The following is a 17202-nucleotide window of genomic DNA, read 5'->3' as shown; positions in this document are numbered from 1 at the left end:
CAGAGATGTAACAATTGTCAGTGACATCACAGATGTCTCTGATGTCACAATCGACACAGATGACAGATGTCACAATAGTAAAAGACCTCACAGAAGTAACTGATGAAATGCATAGAGGACATATATGTCAATGATGTCGCAATAGTCACAGACAACATAGATGTCACTTACGTCACAGTAGTCACAGCTGCCACAGACATTACAATGGTCACTGATGTCACAGTAGTCATAGATGTCACAGATTACACAAATGTCACAATCATCGCAGTCATTACAGATGACATTGATGTCAAAGTTGTGACGGACATTACAGACGTCACTTATGTCACAATAGTCACAGATATCACAGGTAACACTGAATTCACAATAGTACATGACCTCACAGATGTACCTGATGTTACATAAGTCACAGAGGACACATCTGCAACTCATGTCACAGCTTACACTAATGTCACAATCCTCACAGGTGTTACAGATGACACTGATGTTAAAATAGTGACTGACATCACAGATTCCGCTGCTGTCACAATTGTCACAGATGCACAGTAATCACCATTGTCACTGATGTGACTATTGTCACAGGCATGACAGACATCCCTAATGTGAAAATAGTCACAGAAGACAGATGTCACTGATGTCACAGACTACACTGATGACATATGTCACTGATGTCACAATCGTCACAGACATCACATGTTACACTGATGTCACAATTGCCACAGATGTTACAGATGACACTGATGTCACAATAGTAAATGACTTCACAGATGTAACTGGTATCAAAGTCACAGAGGACATAGATGTCACTGATGTCACAATCATCACACACAACATAGATGTCTCTTATGTGACAATGCTCACAGATATCACAGACATTAACTTCACTGATGTCACAATAGTCACGAACATCTCATATGTCACTGATGTCACAATAGTCACAGACGTCACAAATTTCAAAACAGTCATAGATGACATAGATGTCACTAATGTCAACGTAGTTACAGACAACAAATATCACTGATGTAAAAATAATCACAGAAATCACAGACATCAGAGATGTCACTGAGGTCACAATATTCAAAGATGTCATACTTGTCACTAATGTCACAATAGTGACAGACATCACAGATGTGACTGATGTCACAATAGTCAGAGAAGACATAGATGACCCAGATGTCAAAATAGTCACCAATGCCACAAATGTGACTGATGTCACCATCGCCAAAGATGCCAACATTGTCACAAATGTCAGTGATATCACCATAGTCAAAGACATTACAGGTGACACTGATGTCACAATAGTGACGGACGTCATCGATATCACTGGTGTAACAATAGACACAGACGACATAGATGTCACTGCTTTCAGAATAGTCACAGACAAAATAAAAGTCACTGATTTCACAGTAACCCTAACCCTAACACTAAACTTTACCCTAACGCTAACCCTAACCATAACCTTAAATCCTAACACCTATACCCTAAACCTAACCCTAACCGTAACCCTATCCCAAACCCTATCCATGATGTCTCTGATGTCACAATATACAAAGACATCAAAAATGTAATTGATATCATAACAGTGCCAGATGTCACATGTCACTGATGTCAGAATAGTAGCAGACATCACAGATGTCTCTAATGTCACAATAGTCAGAGACATCACAGACGCCTCAGATGTAACTGATGTAGAAGTTGTCACAGACATCACAGGTATCACAAATGACACTGATGTCACAATTGTCATAGATGTCACTGATGTCAGTGACATTACAATAGTCAATGACATCACAGATGTCACAAATATCTCTGACATCACAATCGTCAAAAAAGTCACAGACTACACTGATGACATCGTCATCACCGACATTACAGATGACACTGAATTCACCATAGTAAAAGACCTCACAGATGTAAATGATGTTATATATGTCACAGAGGACATAGTTGTCACTGATGTAAAAATTGTCACAGACATCACAGATGTCAAATATGTCACTGATGTCACAATCATCACAAGCGTCACTGATGACAGTGATGTCACAATAGTCAATGACATCACAGATGTCACAAATGTCACTGATGTCACAATCATCACAAAAGTCACAGACTACACTGATGTCACAGTCTTCACAGACGTTACAGATGACACCAATGTCAAAATAGTAAAAGACCTCACAGATGTAACTGATGTTATTATAAGTCACAGAGGACACATCTGCAACTGATGTCACAATAGTAACGGATGTCACAGACATTACAAAAGTCACTGATGTCACAATATTCACAGACAACATAGATGACCCTGATGTCAAAATAGACACAGATGTCACAAATGTGACTGATGTCGCCATTGTCAAAGATGGTACAGATGACACTGATGTCACAATAGTGGCAGATATCATCAATATCACTGATGTCAAAATAGACACAGATGACATAGATGTCACTGCTTTCAAATTAGTCAGAGATGAAATAAATGTCACTGATGTCACAACAGCCCTGATGTCACAAAAAACCTAACCCTAACCATAACCCAAACTATACTAATCCTAACCCTAACACTGATCTATCACATATGTCACAGATTACACCGGTATTGCAGTCATCGCAGATGTTATAGATGACACTGATTTCACAATAATGACCGTCATCACAGATGTCACTGCTGTCACAATAGTCACAGGCATGACAGATGTCCCTAATGTAAAAATAGTCACAGACAACATAGATGTCACTGATGTTACAATAGTCACGGACGTCACAGGTGGCACTGATACCACAGGAGTAAAGACATCACTGATGTAATTGATGTCACAATAACCACAGATGACATAGATGTCACTGATGTCAACTTAGTCACAACTTAGATGCCACAGTCGTCATATATGTCACTGATGTCACAATGGTCACAGGTTACACGAATGGCAGAATCCTGCACTGCAGATGGGCAGCAAGTCCATACCTACAAGTAGCAAGGTCTCTGATATTCATAGAATCACCAGGTTGGAAAAGATCCACCAGATCATCGAGTCCAACCATTCCTATAAAAATACTAAACGATTCCTATAAAATACTAAACGATGCCCCTCACCATCTCATCCACCCATCCTTTAAACACCTCCAGGGAAGGTGACTCAACCCCCTCCCAGGGCAGCCTTTGCCACCCCCCAATAACTGAAATCAAACTGTTAAAACATTTTGCCCCTCCAACACCCAATCAAAAATTACTGACAAAACAAACCCCCATAGTTACAGCTGTATGTGCTGTTTAGCCTGGATTCTTGCAAAACTCATCTCTCCAACAGATGCCTCTGCTTCTTTAGAAGACAAAAAAAAACCAAACAAACAAAGAAAAACCTAAAAAAACTTACCAAACTAGCTTAATCTGCTCAAAAGCTATAATGAATTGAAACAGCAGCAAAGCCCTAATCTCAAGGAAAACCAGAACCTAAATGACCTCCTGAGGCAAGGCCTGTGGCTTATACACCCCCTGGGCCTTCCCACCCACCACCTCTGAGTGGGGTGTGATGAACCCCCTCACAGGTATAAATAGCACCTGGGGAGCAGCTGTGTTTTATAACTCTGCCTTACATTCTCAGCTAGAACAACACTATTACATTCCTGAGAGCATCCTTACAAGAAATAACAGTATGTGCGCTTTCACTTCAATGCTGCTTGTTGTGACAGTGATGGGACCAGGTAGCGAAAATTTTAGAGCTGGACTTTTTGGTTCCTTTCATTTATCATACTGCTGCAATTTTTGTCCCCTGGTATCCCTATACCCCTACTCTTTTGTTTTTCTCTGCTCTTTTCTCTCTCTCTTTTTTCCCAGTCTTCAGCATCTGTTCTCTGCCCATATTTTTTTTTCTTTTTCATCTTTGTCCCAATCTGCTTTCCTCATTCTTTTCCCCCACAGCTTCACTGGCTTGATCCTTGCAGTTTGTTCTTTCTCTGCACCTGCAAGTGCCTTGCTTTTCTTTCTCTCCTTCCATCCCTCTTTTTCTTTCTCTATCCCTTTGTATTGCTTACTGTTGCTGTTCCAGCTTTTCCATTCACTCTGTATCTTGACACTCCCCTTTGCTTCTCTTTCTGTTTCTGAATCTTTGGACTAGTCCCTGCCCTTTTTTATAATCCTCTGTCTGTCTGTAGGGCTCCTACATCCTCTCAAACAAGTCAGCTCTTCTTTATGTACACACATGGCTTTATAAGACCCCTAGGCTGAAAGGTTCCTCTTGGCTTCTGCTCAGAGAAGTGCTGCTGAAAAGATCCGTGTGTTGATATCTTCCAGATGTCTGAAGTAGTAGAGCTTTAGGGCATTTTCTTCCCCTCTCCCCCTCCCCACCCCAGCGCTCTGTAACTTAGAGGCATGGGACCCTAGCTGACTTGCTTTTTGTACATGCCTGGGATTCACAGGCCCCTGCAACTGGAGCCTGACTAATGATGTTGCAGTAGTGATCGTATTGAGTTAGTTCTGTGAGAGGAAGGGCCACAGCTCAGTTGATAAAAGCACAGGCTGTCTCTGTCCTTGATGTAAATATAGGAGTCTCACAGCCTTTCCTCTTATGTCTGGGGTCTGCTATTACGGTTAGCTTCTCTGTGAATGCTTTATTGTTCTTCCCAGCCTGGACATTTTGGCCTGATGACTACACAAAAGATGTGGCTGTATGCAATGGTAAGGCTGTTGGGAGAAGGGCAAGAAGAGGATCAATAACAAAGAGTTGAAAATGCCCTTTAGAGTTTGCTTTTTCTTCAGCTGCTGAGAAATAGCACGGTCTCTGTGATTTTGCTACTGTATGAGACAGATCAAAGGTGCTTAACCAATGCTCAATTCTATCTAAATGGTGCATAAGAATATGATTATGTAATGCATAGAATCATAGAATCACCAAGTTGGAAAAGACCCACCGGATCATCGAGTCCAACCATTCCTATCAAATACTAAACGATGCCCCTCAGAACCTCGTCCACGCGTACTTTAAACACCTCCAGGAAAGGTGACTCAACCACCTCCCTGGGCAGCCTCTGCCAGTCCCCAATAACCCTTTCTGTGAAATTTTTGTCCTAATGTTCAGTCTAAACTTCCCCTGGCGGAGCTTGAGGCCATTCCCTCTTGTCCTGTCCCCTGTCACTTAGGAGAAGAGCCCAGCTCCCTCCCCTCCACAACTTCCTTTTAGGTAGTTGGAGAGAGCAATGAGGTCTCCCCTCAGCCTCCTCTTCTCCAGGCCAAAAAACCCCCCGCTCTCTCAGCTGCTCCTCATAAGGCCTGTTCTCCAGCCCCCTCACCAGCTTCATTGCTCTTCTCTGGACTCACTCCAGAGCCTCAACATCTTTCTTGTGCTGAGGGGCTCACATTTGAACACAGGATTCAAGGAGTGGTCTCACCAGTGCTGAGTACAGAGGGAGAAGAACCTCCCTGGACCTGCTGGTCACGCCGTTTCTGATCCAAGCTAAGATGCCATTGGCCTTCTTGGCCACCTGGGCACACTGCTGGCTCAAGTTTAGTTGCTCTCAACCAACACCCCCAGGTCCCTCTCCTCCAGGCAGTTTCCAGCCAGACTTCTCCTAGTCTGTAGCTGCCCAGGGTTGTTGTGCCCCAAGTGCAGGACCCGGCATTTGGCCTTGTTAAACCTCATCCCGTTGGTCTCAGCCCAGTGGTCCAGCCTGTTCAGATCCCTCTGGAGCCTCCCTACCCTCCAGCAGATCGACACTTCCACCCAGATTAGTGTCATCCCCAAACTTGCTCAGGGTGCACTCGATGCCTTCATCCAGGTCATTGATAAAGACATTGAACAGGGCTGGACCCAGCACTGAGCCCTGGGGAACCCCACTTGTCACTGGCCTCCAGCTGGAGTTAACTCCATCTCCCACCACTCTCTGGGCCCTCCAGCCAACCAGCTTTCTACCCAGGAGAGTGAGCGCCTGTCCAGGCCAGAGGTGACAGTTTCTCAAGGAGAATGCTGTCAGAAACTGTGTCAAAGGCTTTACTGAAGTCCAGGAAGATCCATCCACAGCCTTTCCCTCATCCAGCAGCCGAGTCACTTTGTCATAGAAGGCGATCAGGTTAGTCTGGCAAGGCCTGCTTTTTGTGTCCCCATGTTGACTGGGCCTGATCACCCGGTTCTCTTGCATGAGCTTCATGATCGCACTCAAGATCACCTGCTCCATGACTTTCCCTGGCACTGAGGTCAGACTGACAGGCCTGGAGTTCCCTGGATCCTCCCTGCGGCCCTTTTTGTAGATGGGCACAACATCAGCCTCCAGTCCAGTGGGACTTCCCCAGTCAGCCAGGACTGTTGGAAGATAATGGAAAGGGGTTTGGCCAGCACACCCGCCAGCTCCTTCAGTACCCTAAGGTGAATCCCATCCGGCCCCATAGACTTGTGACTGTCCAGTCGGGCTAGCAAGTCTCTGACCACCTCCTCTTGGATCATGGGAGCCTCATTATGCTCCTCTAGCTCCTGGGTTTGTACACAGATGAAACGACCCTCCTTACAAATAAAGACCGAGTCAAAAAAGGCATTAAGTACCTCAGCCTTTTCTTCATCCCCTGTTACTGTTGTTCCTTCTGCGTCCAATAGGGACTGTATGGTCTCCCTAGTCCTCCTTTTATTATTTATATATTTATAGAAGGATTTTTTGTTCTCTTTCACAGACTTGGCCAATCCAATTTCTAGCTGAGCCTTAGCCCTTCTGATTTTTTCTCTACACAATCTCACTTCCCTCCTCTAGTCCACCCGAGAGGCCTGTCCCTTCTTCCAGGGTCCATAAACATTTCTCTTCTTCTTGATATCACTCAAGATCTCTCTGTTCAACCAAGCTGGCTTTCTCCCCTGCCAGCTTTTTTTCCGGAACACAGGGATGGCTTTCTCCTGAGCTGCTAGCATTTCCTTTTTGACGAGCTCCCAGCCCTCCTGGGCTCCCTTGCCCTTGAGTACTGTCTCCCATGAGACTTCGCCAACCAGCCTTCTGAAAAGATCAAAGTCTGCCCTCCGGAAATTTAATGCTACTGTCTTGCTAACCACCCTCTTCACTTCACCTAGAACAAAAAAACCTATCATCTCATGGTCACTTAGTCCTAGGCGTCCACCTACTGCCACATCCCCCACAAGGCCTTCTCTGTTCACAAAAAGCAGGTCGAGGGGGGCACAACTCGATGCCACATACAAATAATTCAATAATGCACTCCCATTTTAGGGCTACGAGCAGCAAAAGATTGTTCAAGTAGTGCATCAGTTAACAGCTAAAGGGGGGAAAAGAGAGAAGAAAAAGAGCAGCCAACGAGATCTTTCCTGCTGGGAAAACAGACTGAGAAGGAATTGAAAACTGCAAGCTGTGACTTGGTATGATTACCTTCACTGCTCCAGGCCTACAGCTGCTGCCCAAAATGTTCTAGAGATTTCAGAAAGCTTTGAGACTGATGGGAAACCAAGTGCCATACACTGCAAGGCTTGAGAGTGGATTCTAGGCAGGAGATCTACCATCACAAGAGAATTCAGAGCAGCTGGAGGGGTTTTTGTTAATCTTTTTGTTTAGAGCCAAATCATAAGCTATGAAAGAAAAATCTTGTGGCACAAATTGACTGAAGAAAACACTTCTCTGTGTGTATTTGAGAGACTATGTTATTGTCCCATTAGTTACTTAGCTATTGCAGAAGAAGTCTTCTTCTGCTGTCAGAGGATGCTTTGCCTACAGCAAGACAAGGCTTTCTATTTTCTCTTCTGCTAAGCTATCGAGTGGCTTCTTTCAGTCAACTCTGCTATATTCCCAAGGGACAAAAATCACATTACCTGAAAAGCATCCAGAAGTTAGTCTAAGTCCGAACAGCTGCACTAAAGCTTCATACAAGTAGTCAGTCTGTCAAAGTTAACAAATAAGGGGGCATCCTACCCATATTGAGAGCATATGGAAATTATATTTCTTGAGATACAAAAGCCATTGAAATCTTCATTGACTTTAAGTTCTCAAAGTGAAGAAACAGCAATTTATTTTACTCCGTGAAAAAAAGGATTTAAAGGTAACAAAATAAGTCTATCTATTAGCTGAACTGACAAGGCAGAAAGACAAAGTAAACTTTGCTAAAGCTGTATTTGAAGAAATATGGATGAGCAGTTTCTGAAAACCTGTCCACTCGCAGAGCAGAAAAGTTTTAGTAGCTAACGGGGGAAGATGTCGAGTGCAAGAATAATCTTTTGGAAAAAAACCCTACCAGTATTCTCTTAAATATGCTAATACCTTTATCCTGGGATAATCAACTCCTTGACCTTTGGCATTTGAGCTCATTTATCTGAAGGTATAGTAATTATTTCATGAACCTAAAACATAACCCTCAGCACTTTGAACTGCACCAGTGAGAAATCACCACAGTCCAGGCTGCCCCCAATCTCAATGTCACTGATGAGCTCCTACCTCATCCATCTTACTACATCCACACTTCTGAATTGCTAAGTAGTAGTGAGAAGGTGCTCTGTAATTTATAGAACCTGCAGAATTTTTTAAAGAAAAATAAAAGTTATAAATTAAGGTTTTATAGCACATGGTTCCTGTTTAAGGTTCTTCAACCCTCCTGGGCCCCAAAACTGACCAAAGTATTTTAGGTGCAGCCTCACTAGTGCTGAGTAGAGGGGCATAATCACTTCCCTGGTCCTGCTGGCCAAGCAGTTTCTGATAGAGGTCAGGAAGCCATTGACCTTCTTGGGCACGCTTGGGCTTAGAGTCAGTTTTGGGCATCTGGCTACAGGACAGGCTTTGAGGAGCTGGAGTGTATCAAGAACAGGGCACTGAGGCTGGTGAAGGGGCTGGAGAACCAGCCTTATGAGAGGCGGCCAAGGGAACTTCTTTAGCCTAGAGAAAAGAAGGCTGAGGGGAGACCTCATTGTGCTCTGCACTTCCCTGAAAGGAGGTTGGAGCAAGGCAGATGTACCTAGCGATAGGACAGGAGGAAATGGCCTTGAGTTGCACCAGGGGAGTTTCAGATTAGATACCAGGAAAACCCCTTTCATGGAAAGGGTTATCAGGCCCCAGAAGAAGCCACTCAGGGAAAATGAGGTGCCGGGGGATACGGTTTAGTGGTGGACGGATACAGTTGGACTCTGATCTCAAAGGTTTTTTCCAACCAAATGATTCTATGATATAAATTCAATTATTTTATTTTCATTATGTCAGTAACTATGAGAAAAAACACAGTAATGAACTTTGAAGCTTGTCAGTCCATTAAGACTTTCCTTTGAAAAGCTTTCGAAAGAAGCTTTTTATTTGCTTTTCATAAGTGCTTAAGCGGTTTTTTTTCTGTGTATGTTGAAGTAAGTTAGAGTATAAAGTAAAAAGTAAAAATAAAGACACTGAAAGTACAGACACAAGACAGAAAATATTAATTTGATGGTGACATAATTGGTTTTTTTTAAACAAGCAATACCACGACTGAAATTGCAAGGTCATATTCCTCCCTGCATTTAGTCACACTAGAGTTAAGGCCACAGTATTGGCGAGTATTTTGTTTATAAAACATGCTATACAGCTAGAAGTGCACAACCATAAAGTCTGTCTTTCCATTGGAGTTACTAACATATTTCAAGCTGTGAACCTTGACCCCCGAGCGAGCATTGCTTCAGAAAACAGGTCATCAGGTCAGAAATAATCAGATGGACCTTTAATTCTCTGTGGAATAATATGAATGACATTCCTTAGAGAAGTACCGTCGCAGAAAGCACTGCAGAAAGGACTAATTCACAAAAACAGTTTTAATGGGTTCATGTTTCAGTGCTACGGTTTTTGTGGATGTATTCTCCCTCCCCTCTTCTTTCTTTAAATGACATGGGCTATACCTTGCACCATTCAAAAGTCATTATAAGAGTAAGATCTATTGAACTGTACAGAATCATTAAGTCCATAAAACAAGTTTTACAAATCTAAATACACAATAAAAAAAATAGACATTTCCCAGTGGCTCCTACTACTTTTATGCATTCAAATATTTTAAGCTTCCGTAGTGACTGCTTAGAGTATTCAGGTATGCCTAACGCTCACGTGTGCCACCTTTTCAGCATCATAAACATTTCATAAACAACATCAATAGCAGTAGATGTTTTTTCCCCTCAAGATTAATTTTTTGATTCATCTTCAAGACGGCACTTTGTGAGAAAGACAAAAGCAAGTCACGGTTGGGGCTTTGCTTACCTAAGCCAGAGGTGGGTGGCATTCCAGGGACAGGGAAGCACTGTCAGAATAACTGCCTTATACAGCATTCATCACTCAGATAATCATTCCTTTGAGCTGTACTGCACTTCCAGGACTATGGGATGCCCTACACTAAGCTTCCAAAAGAGAACGTCCGGCCTAAGCCCTTTAATGCCTGCAATTTAAGCCAAACTGACAAGTGCTCAAAGAGTAAAAAGCTGCACTGATAAAAGGGATACTGAGAAATGCTATGAAACATACAGAGCCTTTATGCACTTTGAGGGGAAAAGGAGTTTGAAACATGCCTAGATCAGGCAGATGCATATATTGGGTCAGACAGAGGGCTCCTTCCCCTCCCACCTGTTTGTATGGATTCCAGAAGCTTTGCCTTAAAATTCAATGAAGAAAAAAAAGACGCACTTGATATTAATACAGCCACTGAATTCCAGACTTGACAATTTGTCATCATTACAGAAAAAATATTCTTCTTCCCATGGACTGGCAAGTAGGAATTTTTGGATTGGCATTTCCTCAGTGACTAAAGACACAAGACATGGGCAGATGATCAATATCTGGTCTTAATCATCATTCTTGCTTCTGCAGACAGTCACTTTCTGATCTTATGATAATCTCCGGCCTCACATCAATAAAGGAGTCAGGCACAGTAGCAAGCCCTCCCCACTATGGGGGAGAGGAAAACAGAGCCTGGTTAACAGAGGGAGTTCCCTAGCTACATGGGAAGGTGCTTGCATTATCCCTTCCCTCCAGTTACACAACTGTTTCGGTTACTCCTTGTGTGAAATTTTACGTGAGGATGTACTGCAGAAGCCAGAACCAAACTGAGGGAGTTTTCCAGGCAACACACAGCAACTCCAGCTAAGAGAGACACAATGTGGACAGGGCTGGCAGTGACCTCTGTGCTAACTTGCATAAACCCCACTGCATCCCAGTGTGAAAACCAGTTCATCCTGCACAGTGGCTCCATTAAGTACCTTTACGGAACAGAGAGTGCCAATTGTATTTAACTGTGCCAAGCCAAGTGATGGTTTTCGAACAACTTCTAGAAACGGCAGAGACCGAGTTAGGGCTGAGCTATAATTACAGCAAAATTGCAGCAGTTTTGTTCAGCATTGCAGTCTGAAATGTCATGTAATAAAACACATAAAATATGAAAAAAAACAACCCTTGCAATTGGTATCCCAAGAGTACTATCAGAAAAGCAGCGCAGCAAAGTATTTTGATCAAAGCATAAACCAAATTATCTGTTTTCCTAAAGTGAAAACACACAACAGGAAATTCCATGATGGCACAGCCGCACACAGCTTGGCAAGGAAGAGCATCGTTCAGTTTCTGGTTTACTCACTTGACCAAAAAGCAGTGTTTCTGGACCACATTCATCTACCCTGTCTGAACAACCTTAACTCCTCTGCAAGAGCTCACTATTCACTGCTTTTTAAACAAGGCTTTCTACATAAAACTACTTGGAACAGTCACCACATAAATGAAAACATTTTCTAAAAACATGATAACAGTACAATTCTCGTGTAAGTGGGCACTACATCTAAAACCTCTTACATTCTCTCTACTCAAAACATTTTCAATTCTGAGCAGGAGTTAAGCAACAACAGAAAAGCACAAAAGAGGGCAGAAATTCAACACACACACCCCCCAATACTCTCATTCAGTAAGTCAACAGAACTCAGCAGTTCTGTTGTGCCGGCAAAAAAAATCCATACATAGCTTTAGCTAGTGCATAGGAATAGCTTTTTCTTCCTGCTCTTGAGAAAACATCGTCTAAACAGTAGATAAAGCAGCATCAACCAAATCATCCTAATTTACATGATTGCAGTTTTCCTCAAAAAACTCCGACAGATGCATGCGGTAGGATAACCCCAAACACCACACTTAGCCATACCCTCTAATTCCATTCTTGGTTACCATTTCCAATAACTTGCCTGGCACAGTTGTCACAGCCTTACTGGTGAATAGTTTACTAACTCTCCCCTAGAAAGTGCTTTAAATACAGTTCTCGTATTTACCTCCTTTGAGTCCTCCGGTACTGATGTAAATTTAGAAAAAAAAAAAAAATCCTGGTAATACAGGCAAGCTAACAGTTTTCTTGGGCATTTCATCAAAAAGCTCTGGGCAAATATAATTTTCAACTGCTTATGACACAAACCCCAAATTAAACAAACCACCTCTGGGAAAAACAGTAGCAGCTATCGCTAAAACTACACTGGAAATCTTATTTAGGCTGAGCCTAAATCCTTAGGGCCCCAATAGATTAAAAAAAAAAACAAACTAAAAAAACATCCCTACTTCTACTAATAAAACAAGAACAAACAAAGATGACATTGACTGCAAATGTTTGTGGTAACATCTCTCCGAAGCTGCCACATTGCAAACCAATTTTACTCTAAGACTAAAAAGCAAATCCACAAGCAAAATCATTACCTGAAACTCACAGAAGAAACGATGACAGGAGGCTCAAATGCCCCACAAAGAAGACCACACGACTGCTCAAAACCCAGCAAAGGAAGGAAGAAAGGCAGGCTTCTGTAGCCCCTTCCTTCACTGAATGCTCAAGCTGCAGGTGAGAGGCAGCTGTAAATCAAGAGGCCTTTTAAGGGGCAAACGCTTCACCTGTACCTAGTTGCTGACCACAGGTGTGGCAGAGACTTAAACAACCCAACTATGACCTGCAGAGGTTTCTGAACAAGACCCACCCTTTTAACAGCAAAACTATAGCATCCCACTTAGGATGGGTAATAAGAAATTACTCCTAAGTATAAAATGTTGGGGCTTTACTGAAATTTCAATGTATGACAGCCAGGCTTGATTGAAATGATATAAAATTATAGATGTTATTAAGACCCTAAATGTCAATTATCATTGTTAAAAACCTGTACAGATTAGAAGATTCCTCCCATGTTCTAGCTGCTGAAATACAGTGCTTTGAAGCGTATGGGTTACAGTTACATACAATATGCTTTACATAAGCATAGTCCCATCTACCATTTAGATAGAACTGAACTTTTATTAAACGTCTTTAATCTGTCTCACGCAGTAGCAAATTCAGAGACATTCTCATTTCTCAGCAGCAGGACGAGCAGCAAACTCTAAAGGGCATGTTCCACTGTTTCTTGTCAATCCTCTTCTTGCCATTTCCCCAGCAGTCTTCCCGTCACATTCAGCCACGTCTTATGCACAGTCATGAGGCTAAAAGTCAAGTCCAATAAAGCTGTCATAGAGAAACTAAAAAAGTGAGCAGACATAAGAGGAAAGACCCTCCCCCCGGCCTCGCGCAGCACCCTGGGCAGGGACAGGAGGGTTCTGGGGGGACGGGAGGGACACGGGGCGCTGTCCCTCTCCCAGTCCCAGCCTGCATCCCATTGGCCGCAGCCAGCGGGAGGGCAGCGTGCTGCGTGTCTGTGCTGTGTGTCAGCATGTACGAGGCAGAAACATAACAAGCACATGGTGTGTGACATGTTGCTTGTGTGTGCAAGGCGTGTGCGTGTCATGTGGATGGCGTGCTTGTGGCATGAGCCTGGCATGTGCACAGCGTGTGTATGGGCACAGTGGTGTATGCATGGCATGTGGATGGTGTGTACATGGCTAGTGCGTCATCTTATTGGCGTGTGCTAGCGTGTGCAAGGCATGTGGATGGTGTGTAAACAGCAAGTACATAACATGAACACCGTGTGGCATGTTGCTTCTGTGTGCAAGGCATGAGTGTGGCACGTTGCTTCTGTGTGCAAGGCTTGTGCATGGCATATGCATGGTGTGTACGTGGCATTTACGTAACATAGACATGGTGTGTGACATATCTAGGACAAAGTGATCATAAGATGATGGGGTTTTCTGTTCTAGGTGAAGTGAAGAGGGTGGTTAGTAGGACAGGAGCATTAAATTTCCAGACGGCAGACTTTGATCTCTTCAGCAGGCTGGTTGGTGAAGTCTCATGGGAGACAGTACTCCAGGGCAAGGGAGCCCAGGAGGGCTGGGAGCTCTTCAAAGGGGTGGTCCTAGCAGCTCAGGAGAAAGCCATCCCCATGGTCCGGAAAAAAAGCCGGCAGGGGAGAAAGCCAGCTTGGTTGAATAGAGAGATCTTGAGGGATATCAAGAAGAAAAGAAATGTTTATGGCCTCTGGAAGAAGGGACAGGCCTCTTGGGTGGACTACAGGAGGGAAGTGAGATTGTGTAGGGAAAAAATCAGAAGGGCTAAGGCTCAGCTAGAAATTGGATTGGCCAAGTCAGTGAAAGATAACAAAAAATCTTTCTACAAATATATAAATAATAAAAGGTGGACTAGGGAGACCATACAGTCCCTATTGGACACAGAAGGGACAACAGTAACAGGGGATGAGGAAAAGGCTGAGGTACTTAATGCCTTCTTTGCCTCAGTCTTTAGTCGTAAGGAGGGTCGTTCCGCCTGTGTACAAACCCAGGAGCTAGAGGAGCATAATGAGGCTCCCATGATCCAAGAGGAGGTGGTCAGAGCCTTGCTAGCCCGACTGGACAGTCACAAGTCTATGGGGCCGGACGGGATTCACCCAGGCCTGTCAGTCTGACCTCAGTGCCAGGGAAAGTCATGGAACAGGTGATCTTGAGTGCTATCATGAAGCACATGCAAGAGAACCGGGTGATCAGGCCCAGTCAACATGGGTTCACAAAAGGCAGGTCTTGCCAGACTAACCTGATCGCCTTCTATGACAAAGTGACCCGGCTACTGGATGAGGGAAAGGCTGTGGATGTGGTCTTCCTGGACTTCAGCAAAGCCTTTGACACAGTTTCCCACAGCATTCTGCTTGAGAAACTGTCAGCCTCTGGCCTGGACAGGCGCACACTCTCCTGGGTGGAAAACTGGTTGGATGGCCGGGCCCAGAGAGTGGTGGTAAATGGTGTGAAATCCAGCTGGAGGCCAGTGACAAGTGGGGTTCCCCAGGGCTCAGTGCTGGGTCCAGCCCTGTTCAATGTCTTCATCAATGACCTGGATGAAGGCATCGAATGCACCCTGAGCAAGTTTGCGGACGACACTAAGCTGGGTGGAAGTGTCGATCTGCTGGAGGGTCGGGAGGCTCTGCAAAGGGATCTGAACAGGCTGGACCGCTGGGCAGAGTCCAATGGCATGAGGTTTAACAAGGCCAAATGCCGGGTCCTTCACTTGGGGCACAACAACCCTATGCAGTGCTACAGACTGGGAGAAGTCTGTCTAGAAAGCTGCCTGGAGGAGAGGGACCTGGGGGTGTTGGTTGACAGCCGACTGAATATGAGCCAGCAGTGTGCCCAGGTGGCCAAGAAGGCCAATGGCATCTTGGCTTGTATCAGAAACGGCGTGACCAGCAGGTCCAGGGAGGTTATCCTCCCTCTGTACTCGGCACTGGTGAGACCGCTCCTCGAATACTGTGTTCAGTTCTGGGCCCCTCACCACAAGAAGGATGTTGAGGCTCTGGAGAGAGTCCAGAGAAGAGCAACAAAGCTGGTGAAAGGGCTGGAGAACAGGCCTTATGAGGAGTGGCTGAGAGAGCTGGGGTTGTTTACCCTGGAGAAGAGGAGGCTGAGGGGTGACCTCATTGCTCTCTACAACTACCTGAAAGGACGTTGTAGAGAGGAGGGTGCTGGCCTCTTCTCCCAAGTGACAGGGGACAGGACAAGAGGGAATGGCCTCAAGCTCCAACAGGGGAGGTTTAGGCTAGACGTTAGGAAAAAATTCTTTACAGAAAGGGTCATTGGGCACTGGCAGAGGCTGCCCAGGGAGGTGGTTGAGTCACCTTCCCTGGAGGTGTTTAAGGCACGGGTGGACGAGGTGCTGAGGGATATGGTTTAGTGTTTGGTAGGAATGGTTGGACTCGGTGATCCGGTGGGTCTCTTCCAACCTGGTTATTCTGTGATTCTGTGATTCTGTGATTTAAACCAAAAATCTAGGATCCCCATTGCTCTGGTTAGCCACGTGGAGTCTCTGCAGATGGGAGCAGGAGCAAACAATTGTCCTTTTTCTCTTCTCTCCAGGACTGATCACACTGTAGTCTGAATTTTGAAGCATTTGCTTCTCTCTCCTAGGAGCCATAGGAAATCATACAGTCTGCAAAGGGGACTGAGAGAACTCCATGCAGGGAGGTTTAAGTTAACAGAGCATAGCAGAGAGAAGAAAGGCTTGTTTTCCCTCTTTCCATCCAGAAAAATCCCCTAAGGACAAAAATCACTAAATCAAAACCGGATTTACAAAAGACTTGAAGTGAAAGCACTAGGATTCAGAGAAGAAAGGTAATCCACAGTTGGCTCTGCCCAAGGCAAAGCTGACACGGTCACATCTGAGAAGAAGGAATTAACACCCTGTGGTCTCTTAAAACAAGATGGGGAGAAAACAAGGTGAGGGATGCTTTGGAGGACCAACAGGAGACCCACAGCAGCAGCTCAGGTTTCTCTGCTGAGGAAGCTTGAGCTGGAAGCAGAGAGGCATAGACAGGACCCCTCACCAGCTGCTGCCACCAGCTCTTCTCCATCCTGAGTCCACATTCAGGGAACACGTGAGCAGCTGCAGCACAACCAAACGGCCATTGCTGGAGCAACACGCCACATCCCAGGGAATCTGCAAAGGGTCACCAAGAATTGTTTCCTCTTGGTCTTGTTTTTGTTTAAGGGGAAGGCTGGTGAAGTGCTGGGAGGGGGGGCAATACTGCGCTGCTTTCCTGCGGATTTCACTAAGATGATGCAGCTTGCATTTTGTTGATGGGAGCATCACGGAATCAAACACAGAGACCAATATGATCAGCGAGTGTTCACTTTATTGAGCTTAGCTATTTCTTTATAAACCCTTTTCGGTTACATAACTGGGTGCCCACGAGGGTATCTACAGTGTATTACTGGTTAAAGGTAGCTGTCCATAAGGCTATTACTAACATATTATTGGCTAAACTATTGCACATACTAAGAAACCAAGTTACACTAAAATTAACTATGTTGATAGTTCTCTTCAATTGTTTTTCTTTCAGCTGGTGCTCATTCCTCCTGAACTAGCTGCTGCAT

General features: G+C 44.4%; 1 protein-coding gene across 1 annotated transcript in view; it reads left to right on the top strand.

The window, feature by feature from the left end:
- The first annotated feature begins 204 nt into the window (after window positions 1-204).
- Window positions 205-17202, top strand: part of LOC138732645 (filaggrin-like) — a 46611-nt gene continuing 29613 nt past the window's right edge. Inside the window, exons 1-3 of the mRNA XM_069879286.1 lie at window positions 205-349; window positions 1114-1406; window positions 1584-2183. Coding sequence (XP_069735387.1) covers window positions 205-349; window positions 1114-1406; window positions 1584-2183 — 1038 coding nt within the window. The remainder of the gene's footprint in view (window positions 350-1113; window positions 1407-1583; window positions 2184-17202) is intronic.

Source organism: Phaenicophaeus curvirostris, chromosome 34 (genome assembly GCF_032191515.1).
Source record: "Phaenicophaeus curvirostris isolate KB17595 chromosome 34, BPBGC_Pcur_1.0, whole genome shotgun sequence".
Classification (NCBI taxonomy): Eukaryota; Metazoa; Chordata; class Aves; order Cuculiformes; family Cuculidae; genus Phaenicophaeus; species Phaenicophaeus curvirostris.
Note: the sequence above shows the minus strand (reverse complement) of the source record. Positions and strands in the feature narration are given on the sequence as shown.